The sequence below is a fragment of the Bos grunniens genome, chromosome 11 (genome assembly GCF_055505025.1).
Source record: "Bos grunniens cultivar Pamir isolate PY7600 chromosome 11, Bosgru_T2T1.0, whole genome shotgun sequence".
Classification (NCBI taxonomy): domain Eukaryota; kingdom Metazoa; phylum Chordata; class Mammalia; order Artiodactyla; family Bovidae; genus Bos; species Bos grunniens.
The window spans coordinates 1,211,425-1,223,558 of NC_141175.1; the positions used below are offsets into that span (position 1 = coordinate 1,211,425).

Below are 12,134 nucleotides of genomic sequence, written 5' to 3' on the forward strand. Positions count from 1 at the left end.
GCTCCGCCCCCGGCCGCGCCCCTCCCCCGCGCGCTCGCGGCGCCCCAACGCGCCTGCGCACTCGCCCTCCCGCCACTGGCTGCGGCGTGGCGGCGCGCGCCGGCCGGCGCCCTGCGCGCCGCGTGATTGGCCGGGCGGCGGCGGGCGGGGGTGTGTCCGCCGCGCGCCCCGCCCCCGGCCCCGCTTGCTGAGGTGCGCGCGGCGGCGGTGGCGGCGGCGGCGGCGGCGCGTGGCAGGTCCGGCGGGCGCCCGGCGGCGGCGGCGGCGGCCCGACCCCGGCCCAGCCTCGTCCCGCCCGCCCGCCCGCCTGGCCCCGTTCCCGTCCCCCGTTCGCCCGCCCGGCGCGCCGCGGCCCCGCCCCGGCATCTCCCGAGGGAGCGGCGCCGCCGGCCGAGCACAGGCCCGGCCATGACCGACTTCAAATTGGGCATCGTGCGGCTCGGCCGGGTGGCCGGAAAGGTGCGCGGCGCAGCTTGGGGCCGGGGCCGGGCGGGAGGCGTGGGGCGCCGGGCCGGGGCCGAGGGCCGGGGCTGGTGTGAGGCTAGGGGCTGAGCGGCGCTGGGGGTCGCGGGCGCGGTCTGGGAGTCGGAGTCGGGGGTGCGAGGCTGGGGGCGTAGGGCCCGGCCAGGGCGGCTGGGCGCATGGGCACAGGCCCGTAGGTTCGCCGGCGGCCTGGTTCCTGGGGCAGCCTTGGTCCAGTGCCGGCTCCAGCCGTGCGCCGCGGGTCGGGGGCTGCGGCCGTGCCTGTGGCCGCGAGGAGCGCAGGCCCTTCCGGGGCAGCGCGCTCGCTCTCCGCTGGCCCTTGCGGGTCCATAGTGAGCTCCGCGCAGGGCTCGTGCTGCCCGAGGCGGCCCCCTCGGGCTGAGCCTCAGTTGGCCTCGGCCGAGCGGGGCCTCCCTCTGCTTCTCTCTCTTACCGGGCCCCGCCCTCCGCGTGTTCGAGGCTGGGCTTCCTGGCACCTGTGGGCATTGAGGCTTGGCTGTTTCCAGGAGCCGGCCGGCCGTGCAGCTGAACCAGCCACGGACCTTACCCTGGATGGGAACCCTGTTCCCATCACCAGCCGCGGAAGCTTCTGGTGGGAGAGAGGAGCAGAGGCAGTCAGATGAAGGTAAAGCCGGTTCAGATACTAGTAAAAAGCTCTCCAAGCGAAAGTGAGACTGGTCCATTTCGGGGACCGTTTCCTGCCCTCCCGCAAGGGGCAGTGACTGTCTAATTACGGAAGGGTGGGCTCCTTATTAGCGCTGAGATCTCTGCAACTCAGTGGTTGTCTGCAGTAATGCCATCCTTTAAAACTTTTACTTGGAACGTTTTAGACGAAGAGGTAGGAAGGACAATTCCGTGAGCACCTGTGTGCGGACTGCCTGATAGTTGAAACCTTCTGGATATTCTGCTTCAATCCCAGGGCCCTGCCTCTATTCCTGTGACATCGTGGTCTTGGACTGGGTTTATCAACACAATAAAACGTGCAGCTTAGTGGTTGAGCAGGTCTCAGGCACTTCTCGTGGCTAGTCGTGAGCAGATGCCAGGTGGAGCCTGGTGCCACAGCTGTGCGCAGTGCTGCGTGGGGAAAGAGCCGCCTTTGGCTACCTTCAGGGTGGACTGACCTCTCTGAGCCCATGAGGGCTGCTCCTGCTTATCGGTAGTGCCCTGTGCTGATTCCAAATGTAACGCCTTGAAACGTTAATTTCCAGACCAAGTATACACTGATAGATGAGCAGGACATCCCGCTGGTGGAGGGCTACTCGTTTGAGGTAAGGATTCTGTTCCTTTGCTGGCCTGCCTACGGTCGTGCCCGGGGGGTCACGAGGGGTGGGTTTTCGTCCGTGTGATGTGAGGCAGACCCTTGCACACGAGCTGCTCAAGCAGGCCAGTGAAGCCCTGTCCAAACCCTGGTCTCCAGGGAACCTGGCTGTCAATGTGGAGCCCCTCCCACCGCTTCCGTGATGCGTGCTGTCTTACTCACTTCCATGTTGCTTGCAGGCTCTTCCCAAAAAAGAGACAAATTGTGCCCTGTCTTTGATTGAGTTCAGTCAGATGAGCCGCTGTGCTCAGGGAGACTCCAGGGCTGCCCCGCCTCCTCTCATGCCTCGGGCTTCTGCAGGGCTGGGTGCCTTTGTCCCTACCTGGCTGTTTGGGCTCCAGTCCTCACCTGCCTGCTCCTCCCTCCACCCTGCAGACCCACCCCACTCCTATCTCAGCCTTCACCCTTTTACAGTTACTTGTTCCAGGGCTTATCTTTTTTACTGGATTAGGGACTTTTTTTTAAAGGTAGGGAGATTTATTTCTCTGTGTCCACAGTATTTTGCAAAGAGTGGTTCTTAAGTGTGTCTTGCCTTCACGTAGGCGGGTACTTCTCCATGCCACGTGTCTGGGAGCCTCCAGAGACCACCAAGGTCCCAGGAACAGGCCTGGCACTTGTCCCTCTGGCTTGCTTGTTTCATTCATTTTTCTAAGAGGAATTTGGAATGTTGTTGAGAATTGCAGGCTTTTTAACAGAGCTTTTTCTTATTTCTTCTCAGGCCCGGATGGAAGTAGACGCAGATGGAAATGGTGCTAAGATATTTGCATATGCCTTTGACAAGAACCGAGGAAGGGGGTCGGGAAGGCTCCTTCATGAGCTGCTGTGGTGGGTGTTTCCAAGCTGCTTGTTCCCCTTCTGGGTTTGCACCAGCCTTGCAGTGCAAGGGGCTCGGGCAGCCAGAGACCCTTCTGCCCTCATCGACAGATGATACCTTCCCCAGGTCTCCCAGTTACTTCTTTGTCATTGCCACTAACTGGGAGGATGGCTGCTCTGTGTCCTCTGGCACTGGCAGGGTAGCGTAAGAGTCTGTAAGCCCTGTGCCCTTCCTGCTCCCAGCACTTAGGCCACAGCGCCTCTGGAGGCGGGCGGGGTCTGGCCCCTCCTAGGTCCTTTTGAGCTTATCCGTGGGACATGGGGAGGGCCGCCCTCGCTTCCCTGTGAACGCTGAGGTTCCGAAGTACTTGGGCCCACTCTTGGGTGCCCGGCTGGTGTGAGGCAGTGCGGTGCCTTCCTTGCCCCCTGGCGCCGAGTGCTTCAGTCCAGGGGTTCCGAAGTACTTGGGCCCACTCGTGTGCCCCCGGCTGGTGTGAGGCAGTGCGGTGCCCTCCTTGCCCCCTGGCGCCGAGTGCTTCAGTCCAGGGGCTGGGCTGTCCCCTTTGGCCCACAGACTGGGTTCCCCTCTGCAGCCGTGCTCCCAGTGGGCCGAGGACCATTCAGCGCGCGTGGCTGAGACGAGCGGTCAGGGAGCCTGTCTGGAGCACTGTCTGTTTCCTAGGGAGCGGCACAGGGGGGGCATCGCCCCTGGGTTTCAGGTGGTGCATCTCAACGCCGTCACTGTGGACAACCGCCTGGACAACCTGCAGCTGGTGCCGTGGGGCTGGCGGCCCAGAGCCGAGGAGGCCTCCAGCAAGCAGAGGTGGGTCTTCCTGGGGCTGGCGACGTGGCCCCGCCAGGCTCACTGCCGAGAGAGGCCGGCTCGGCTCTGTGCTCTGCAGCTTCTGTGGGTTTGGGAATGCTAGTCATCTCCCCTCAAGGTGTGTGGTCAGGACAGTGGCTCAGAGGTCAGCTGGGCAGCCTTCACCTCTCCTTGGTCCAGACTCCATTGTTAGAGTCTGATCCTGGCTAAGGTGTCCTCACATGGCTCTTGAAGGAGGCTGAGCCTCACGACAGTTAGTTAGGATTCTTATCCTCCTGGGGATTATGGTAGTCTAGACTTGTGGTTGCAAGCGACAGAAACTGAGCCCAATTTGGCTGAAGCAAAAATAGGACCCTTGCTGGCTCCCCTGCTGAGATGTGGCAACCCACCAAACCACCTGGAGGTCTCGGGAGCTCCGCCGGGGCTGCGCACTGACTGACTGCTCAGCAGTGACCAGGGGCGCTGAGGAGTTGCTTGTCTTGAAGCACTTTTCTGCTCTGCTGGGGATAGCACGGTTCTTTCATCAACAAAAAGGAAGCTTGGGGAATTCTCTGGTGATCCAGTGGTTAGGACTTGGCACTTTCGCTGCTGTGGGCCCAGGTTTGAACCCTGGTTGGGGAACTTAGAACCCACAGGTTGCATTCTTGTTCATTCGAGAAGTCCTGTGTGACTCTGCAACCACATGGACCACAGCACGCCAGGCTCCTCAGTCCTCCACTGTCTCCTGGAGTTTGTTCAAACTCATGTCCACTGAGTCGGTGGTGCCATCTAACCATCTCATCCTCTGTCGGCCCCTTCACCTCCTGCCTTCAATCTTTCCAAGCATTGGAGTATTTTCCAATGAGTTGGCTCTTCGCATCAGGTGGCCAAAGTATTGGAGTTTTAGCTTCATCATCAGTCCTTTCAATGAATATTCAGGATTGACTTCCTTTAGGATGGACTGGTTGATCTCCTTGCAGTCCAAGGGACTCTCAAGAGTCTTCTTCTGCACCACAGTTCAAAAGCATCAATTCTTCAGTGCTCAGCCTTATGGTCCAACTCATCCATACATGACTATTGGAAAAACCATAACTTTCACTACAGACCTTTGTTGGCAAAGTACTGTCTCTGCTTTTGAATATGCTGTCTGGGTTGGTCGTAACTTTTCTCTTTTTTTGGTCGTAACTTTTCTTCCAGGGAGTGAGCGTCTTTTCCTTCTGTGGCTGCAGCCACCGTTGGCAGTGGTTTTGGAGCCCAAGAAAGTAAAACCTGTCACTGCTTCCACTGTTTCCCCTTCTATTTGCCATGAAGTGATGGGACCGGGTGCCATGATCTTAGTTTTCTGAATGTTCAGTTTTAAGCCAGCCTTTTCACTCTCTTTCACTTTCATCAAGAGATTCTTTAGTTCTTCTCTTTCTGCCGTAAGGGTGGTATTATCTGCATATCTGAAGTTATTGGTATTTCTCCCGGCAGTCTTGATTCCAGCTTGTGCTTCCTCCAGCCCAGCGATTCTCATGATGTACTCTACATATAAGTTAAATTAGCAGGGTGACAATATACAGCCTCGACGTACTTCTTTTCCTATTTGCAACCAGTCTGTTGTTCCATGTCCAGTTCTAACTGTTGCTTCCTGACCTGCATTCAGGTTTCTCAGGAGGCAGGTCAGGTGGTCTGGAATTCCCATCTCTTTAAGAATTTTCCCGTTTGTTGTGATCCACACAGTGAAAGGCTTTAGCTTTAGTCAGTGAAGCAGAAGTAGGTGTTTGTCTGGAATTCCTTTGCTTTTTGTATGATCCAGCAGGTGTCAGCAATTTAATCTCTGGTTCCTTTGCCTTTTATAAGTTTAACATCTGGAAATTCTTGGTTCATGTACTGTTGCCTCGCTTGAAGCGTTTTGAGCATTACCTTGCTAGCATGGGAAATGAGTGCAATTGTATGGTAGTTTGAATATTCTTTGGCATTGCCTTTCTTTGGGATTGGAATGAAAACTGACCTTTTCCAGTCCCGTGGCCACTGTTGAATTTTCAAACTTTGCTGGCATATTGAGTGGAGCACTTTAACAGTATCATCTCTTAGGACTTGGAATAGTTCAGCTGAAATTCTATCACTTCCACTAACTTTGTTCGTAGTGATGCTTCCTAAGGCCCACTTAACTTGGCACTCCAGGATGTTTGGCCCTAGGTGAGTGATCACACCATCGTGATTATCTGGGTCGTGAAGATCTTTTTTGTATAGTTCTTCTGTGTGTTCTTGCCGCCTCTTCTTAATCTCTTATGCTTCTGTTGGGCCCTTGACATTTCTGTCCTTCATTGTGCCCATCCTCACACAAAATGTTCCCTTGGCATCTCCAGTTTTCTTGACTAGCTCTCCAGTCTTTGCCGTTGTGTTGTTTTCCTCTGTTTCTTTGCGTTGTTCCTTTAAGAAGGCTTTCTTGTCTCTCCTTTTCTCTGGAACCCGGCATTCAGCTGGGTGTATCTTTTCTCCTTTGCCTTCCACTTCTCTTCTCTTCTCAGCTATTTGAAAGCCCTCCTCAGATGACCATGTTGCCTTACTGCATTTCTCTTTCTTGGGGATGGTTTTGCTCACTGCCTCCTGCACAGTGTGACAGACCTCCGTCCACAGTTCTTCAGGCACTCTGTCTATCGGATCTAACTCCTTGAATCTATTTCTCACTTCCACTGTATAATCGCAAGGGATTTGATTTAGGTCATACCTGAATGGTCTAGTGGTTTTCCCCACTTTCTACAATTTAAGTCTGAATTTGGCAATAAGGAGCTCATGATCTGAGCCACAGTCAGCTCCCCGTCTTGTTTTTGCTAACTGTATAGAGCTTCTCCATCTTTGGCTGCAAAGACTATAATCAGTCTGATTTCAGTATTGACCATCTGGTGATGTCCATGTGTAGAATAGTCTCTTGTGTTGTTGGAAGAGGGTGTTTGCTATGACCAGTGCGTTCTCTTGGCAAAACTCTGTTGCCCTTTGCCTGGTTTCATTCTATACTCTAAGGCCAAACTTGCCTTCAGGTTACTCCAGGAATCTCTTGACTTTCCACTTTAGCACTCCAATCCTCTTATAATAAAAAAGACATCTTTTTCTTGTCATTAGTTCTAGAAGGTCCTGTAGGTCTTTCTAGAACTGTTCAAATTCAGGTTCTTCAGCGTTACTGTTGGGGCAGACTTGGATTACTGTGGTATTGAGTGGTCTGCCTTGGAAACGAACTGTAATCATTCTGTCGTTTTTGAGATTGTTTCTAAGTACTGTGTTTCAGACTTTTTTGTTGACTGTGAGAGCTACTCCACTTCTTCTAAGGGATTATTGCCCACAGTAGTAGATATAATGGTCATCTGAATTACAGATGACCTATCCACAAGTTGCGTGGCACAGTAAAAAAAAAAAAAAAAAAGGTTGTGTCATCAGGACAAGTGTAGGGGCAGCTGAGCGGTCAGAAGGCGGGTGGCTCAGCACTTGCACAAGACCAGAGTGGACCTGGCCAGCTCTGCCACTGACCGCTGCAGTCGCTGGAGGGATGGTCCCATTCTGCTTCACACCGCTCTGGGGCCCCGCCCCGAGGTTCCTCCCTGTTGGTCATCCCAGGAGCCAGCTGGTCGGGGTTGCTGTGGCTTGCCAGCAGTGGTCAGCCTGTCCGCAGTGCTGCATGTGCTGGGGCCCAGCTGTCCGAGGGCGGCCTGAGCTCCCCGGCGCCACGTGTCCTCCCGCCTCATCTGTGGCCTCTGCCCGGTGGCTCGTGGTGGGAATCGGCCCCTGCGACTTGGGGGTCCCTGCACCCCTGCTTGCTGCCCTGGAGTCACCCCAGTGGGCACAGGGTGGCCCAGCCAGGTGGAAGGTGCTCTGAGCCAAGGGGCAGTGTCCTCCCTTCCCATCTTCAAACGCCGGCTGGGGCTGAACCTCCCCTCCTCTCGGTCTTCTAGGACCTCACTGAAGAGCTCGGAAAGCACCAGCATTCTCCCCCATCCTGACTTTCACCCTTTTCTTCCTTAAAGAAATCTTTGTATTGTGGTAAAATACGGATGACGTCGTTTTAACCACTTTGCAGTGTGTGTTCCTGTAGCGTTGAGCACTTACGCTGCAGTGCAGCCGTCACCACCACTGTCTCCGGAGCCATCTCCTCTTCCCAAATGAAGCTGTGTCCTGACAGAACACTGCGCGGCCCGCCCCCGGCCCCCAGATGCCCAGATCCCCCGACCCCCACCGCTCTGAGCCGCCAGGTCCTTGATCCCAGCTGAGGGGGCTCACGGCACTCGACCTCGGGTCTGGCTCCCTCCCGTCTGCTCATTTACGTCCTCAGGGCTCGTCGGCGTCGTGGCCTGTGTCAGAGCTTCCTTTTTAAGGTTAAATAGTGTTCCATTGTGTGTGTATGTGTGCACGTGTGTAGCGCACTTGGTTTATCCACTCTCCCGCGTCAGGCACTTGGGCTGCCGCCTCCCTCACCTGCTGTGAACCCACTTGTACAAAGAGCTCTTCTGGCCTCTGCTTTCGGTTCTTGAGAGTGTGCGCCCAGAAGTGGGATCGCAGGATCGTGTGGTAGTTCTGTTCCCTCTGGAGAAACCACCAGGCTGCTGTCTGTGGTGTCTGCGCGCTGGAGGCAGAGCGCGCAGAGGTCCTTGCCAGCACGTGGTGTTCTCTGTCGTTCGGTAGCAGCCATCCCAGGAGTGCGAGGTGGTCCTACTGCAGTTCTGAGTTGTTTTCCTGATGGTCAGTGATGCTGAGCGTCGTTTCATCTGCTTTTTGGCCCTGTGTGTGTCTTCTTTGGAGAAATCTCTGTTCAAAACTTGGTGGTTGGTTTTTCAGTTGAGCTGCAGAGCTCTTTATTCAGGGGATACATGGTTTGCAAATGTTCTCTCCCATTCTATAGATTGTCTTCTTCTTCTTCTGTTTTTTTTTTTTTTGATGTACAAAATACTTGAATTTTCATGTTTTTTTTTTTACAAAAAACTTTTTTTTTTCTTTTGTTACTGTGCCTTTGCTGTCATATCCCAGATCATTGCCATATCTGAGGCTGTGAAGCCTTCGTCCTGTGTTTTTCCTTGAGAGTTTTGTTGTTTGGGGTCTTATATTTAGGGCCCCGCCCTTTTTTTTAAACTCTTTTTTAAACTGAAGTATAGTAGATTTACTGAGGTGGCTCAGTGGTAGAGAATCCACCTGCCAGTGTAGGAGACATAGGTTCAGTCTCTGCCTGGGTCAGGAAGATCCGATGGAGGAGGGCCTGGCAACCCACTCCAGTATTCTTGCCTGGAGAATCCCATGGACAGAGGAGCCTGGTGGTTTGTGGGGTCGCAGAGTCAGACACGACTGAGCACGCACGCATAGCAGATTTCCAGTGCTGTGCCATACCCTTCCGTTTTTATCCAAGTCCCTCTCGGCCTGGCCTCCAGAGACAGCAGGCGGGTTGGAGGGGATGGACCACCCACCCCATTGCTCTCGCAGGGCAGCAGGTACCTCCTCTGAAGGCCAGCCCCAGGGGTGGGCTGCTCATCGCTTGGGGTTTGCCCCATCCACCTCTGCCTGTGGTGGTGGGGCAGGTGTGGGCAAGTACGAGCTTCTGGCCCCGTCTAGGCAGAGAAGCAGTCAGGAGGATGGAGAGCAACTGCAGCGCCCAGAGGGTGGGTCCCCCAGATCCCCAGATCTCTCCAGGGGCAGGTTTGAGCACTTCGGCTTACAAGCGGGAAGAGAGGCGGCCTGGTGTTGACCAGGCCGGGCTGAGCCTGCGGCTGAGACCATGTGGTCTCCATGCCTGTCGTGTGCCCGGCTCTCACAGTGTTGGGAAGACTGAGGGGCAAGATGCACACAGCCCTTTCTGTGCCTTTTAGTGAGAAGAGAAAAAGGCTGAACCATGGGTGTTGTGGGGAGGTGAGCCAGTGCAGCTGGTGGGCCAAAGGACAGACTGTTGGTCACAGCTGGGGAGGGGGTGTCCTGCGAAGGGGAGGCAGCTGGTCCACCCTGGGGTCACCTACTCTTACCTCTGTGCCTTGCCCCTTTGTGGCCAAGGGGATCTGAAACCCTGTTTCTTTTGTTAAGGGAGCAAAGCTTATACTGGCTGGCAATTCAGCAGCTGCCCACAGACCCCATAGAGGAGCAGTTCCCGGTCCTGAACGTGACGCGGTACTACAACGCCAACGGCGACGTGGTGGAGGAGGAGGAGACGTCCTGCGCCTACTACGAGTGCCACTACCCTCCTTGCACGCTGATCGAGAGGCAGGTGCGTGCCGGCCGCCCGGGGCTGCGCTTCTCCCCTGCGGGGCTGCCCGGCCGGAGCCGGGCCCCCCGCGTCCGCGTGTGACCGGATCGGGCTCCTCTGTGTCCTTTCAGCTCCGGGAGTTCAACATCTGCGGGCGCTGCCAGGTGGCGCGCTACTGCGGCTCGCAGTGCCAGCAGAAGGACTGGCCAGCCCACAAGAAGCACTGTCGGGAGAAGCGGCGCCCCTTCCCGCACGAGCTGGAGCCGGAGCGATGACGCAGCGGCCGCACGGCTCCTGGCTCCCCGGCGGCAGGTGCAGCAGCCAGCCGGCCGGTGGGCGTGGGGTTCACCCTGCACTGGCTCCTGCCCGCGTCCGGCAGCCAGAGGCTCCCCTGGAGCAGAGACAGCTGGGAGGGCCTGCCGGACGCTTCTCGTTATTTATATGTTAATATGTTTGTAAACTCATGTACAGTTTTTTTGGGGGGAAGGCGGGAGGGTTCAGAAGTACAAATAGGGTCGTTTGCTGTAACGCTCACCGGGCGGCCGGGCCGAGGCGGGCGGGGGACAGCAGGCACAGTAAAGTGGGGCCGCCCGCACCCTGGCCGCGCTCTGGTCTCTGCCTCAAGCGGCTTCCGAGCGCACAGATGATGAGGCTGCGCTCCACCGGAGCCCGGGCGGCGGGCGGGAGGAGACGCAGGCCTGCCCGGCCGGCAGGGGGCGCTGTTGTCCCCACACACTTGGGCGCTCAGGTCGGGTGGGTTGCCGGCCCTGCTGCGGGCCCCCATGACTTGGAGCTTGCCCTGGCGCCCAGCATCCTGAACACCTTGCTGAGCCCCCCAGGGCCCACAGGCAGCTGTGGCTGCGACCTTGGACCGTCCCGGCTCGCCCCCGGCCCCACGTGGCCCCACAGGCTCCCTGCTGTCTGCCGGGACACCCTGCGTGTGCCTCCCTGACCAGGGCCAGCTCATGGGTGGCCTTTGGTCTGTGAGCTGAACTTTCTGTGGCTGCCTTTGCAGGACTTGGAGGCTTCTTGGGCAGTGTGTCTGGAGAACAGGACTGGGGAGATGGGTGCTTGCAACATGTGGGGAGCAGGCGGGCACCTCAGTCCCAACACCGAGGGAGGGCTTTCCTTCAGGGGAAGGGACCCCAAGTGCCCACGGGTTTTTGCTGAGAACACCTGGCTGCCGTGGAGGTTGGCCGTGGTGCCTCTTCCAAGTTCAAGTCTTTGCTGCAAGGGGGTCTGCTCCAGGTGCCCCCAGACCGCAAGGGGGCTTAGCAAACGGTCGGGGAAGAGGATATATGTGATTCTGAGAGGCAGTCCTGCAGACCACAGCTGGCCTGAGGTCAGCTCTGGCCAGGGCGCAGGGTTGGGGAGTGCTGTGCAGCCAGTGTCCTGGGGTCTGGGGCCGCTTGTGCTTGATTCACCTTCAGAAACAGGCTCCTGGGATGAGCGCCAGCCTACAGGCTGTGTGTCCCGCCTGTGTGCTTGGGGGAGTGGCCAGGTTGGCCCTCCAGCCCGTCTCTGTTCCCCGACCAGCACTTAACTCCCCTGTGGTTAGCTGCTGCTGCTGCTAAGTCGCTTCAGTCGTGTCCGACTCTGTGCGACCCCATAGACGGCAGCCCACCAGGCTCCCCCGTCCCTGGGATTCTCCAGGCAAGAACATTGGAGTGGGTTGCCATTTCCTTCTCCAATGCGTGAAAGTGAAGCCACTCAGTCTTGTCTGACCCTCAGCGACCCGATGGACTGCAGTCTTCCAGGCTCCTCGGTCCATGGGATTTTCCAGGCAAGAGTACTGGAGTGGGGTGCCATTGGCTTCTCCGTGTGGTTAGCTAGTCCTCAGAAAATTCCATTGGAATGGAAGTGCCAGAGTCTCCACTGACCTGGAGGACGTCACGCTGGGTGCTGACCTTGGGTGCTCCTTGCTGTGACTCCTGGCTCACCTGGAACAGCCGTGCCCTGGGACTCACTGTCAACTGTGGCTGCGGGGGAGGGGGGTTGGGTGGGCATAGCTAGTGGCTGTGGCCTCCTGGTGGTGCTGCTTGTCAGACTCTGAGTCTGGGCTGGTGCAGGGCCCTGGGTGGAGCTGAAAGGGTGGCTGAGGGCTTGCTCTCACTGCCAAGGCCCCTGGAGTGGCCACCCAAGGGCCCACAGCCTGGCTGTATCCCCTTGCTTCCCCTGTCTTTTATTGGATATCTGGCCGCTGGCTCTGCTCTTCCGACCTCTTGACTTCTGTAGCCACACATCCGAGAGCGACTGAAAGTTCAACATTCATGGCTGTTACCTGTTAGGAGTGAGGCGGGGGGCTGCTTGGCCTGAGTGCCTTTTGCACCAGACTAGATCAAGGTGTGTGGCTCAGCCACTTCAGGGTACCCTCCAGTTTCCTGACCAACCTTTCTACTCTGCTTCAGCTGCCATCTGAACAGCTGACTTTTTCTAGCCATAGAAACCACCTCAGAAACCACAGGCTAACCACCCAGGTCTCCATGTGGATTTTGGTCTTGTCCCATTTCCTGCAGCTGCTG

General features: G+C 57.0%; 1 protein-coding gene across 3 annotated transcripts; it reads left to right on the forward strand.

Moving 5' to 3' along the window:
* Positions 1-234: 234 nt before the first annotated feature.
* Positions 235-10,207, forward strand: ZMYND19 (zinc finger MYND-type containing 19). 3 transcript variants are annotated; one of them, XM_086323992.1, is made up of 7 exons: positions 235-459; positions 990-1,108; positions 1,692-1,751; positions 2,520-2,626; positions 3,297-3,437; positions 9,453-9,633; positions 9,744-10,207. In XM_086323992.1, exons 2-7 carry the CDS (start codon positions 1,103-1,105, stop codon positions 9,885-9,887), a joined length of 639 nt encoding a protein of 212 aa, XP_086180118.1. In that variant the 5' UTR covers positions 235-459; positions 990-1,102; the 3' UTR covers positions 9,888-10,207. The 3 variants fall into 3 exon arrangements, with proteins under 3 accessions (XP_086180118.1, XP_086180117.1, XP_086180119.1); XM_086323991.1 differs by lacking the exon at positions 990-1,108; XM_086323993.1 differs by lacking the exons at positions 990-1,108; positions 3,297-3,437.
* Positions 10,208-12,134: the final 1,927 nt, after the last annotated feature.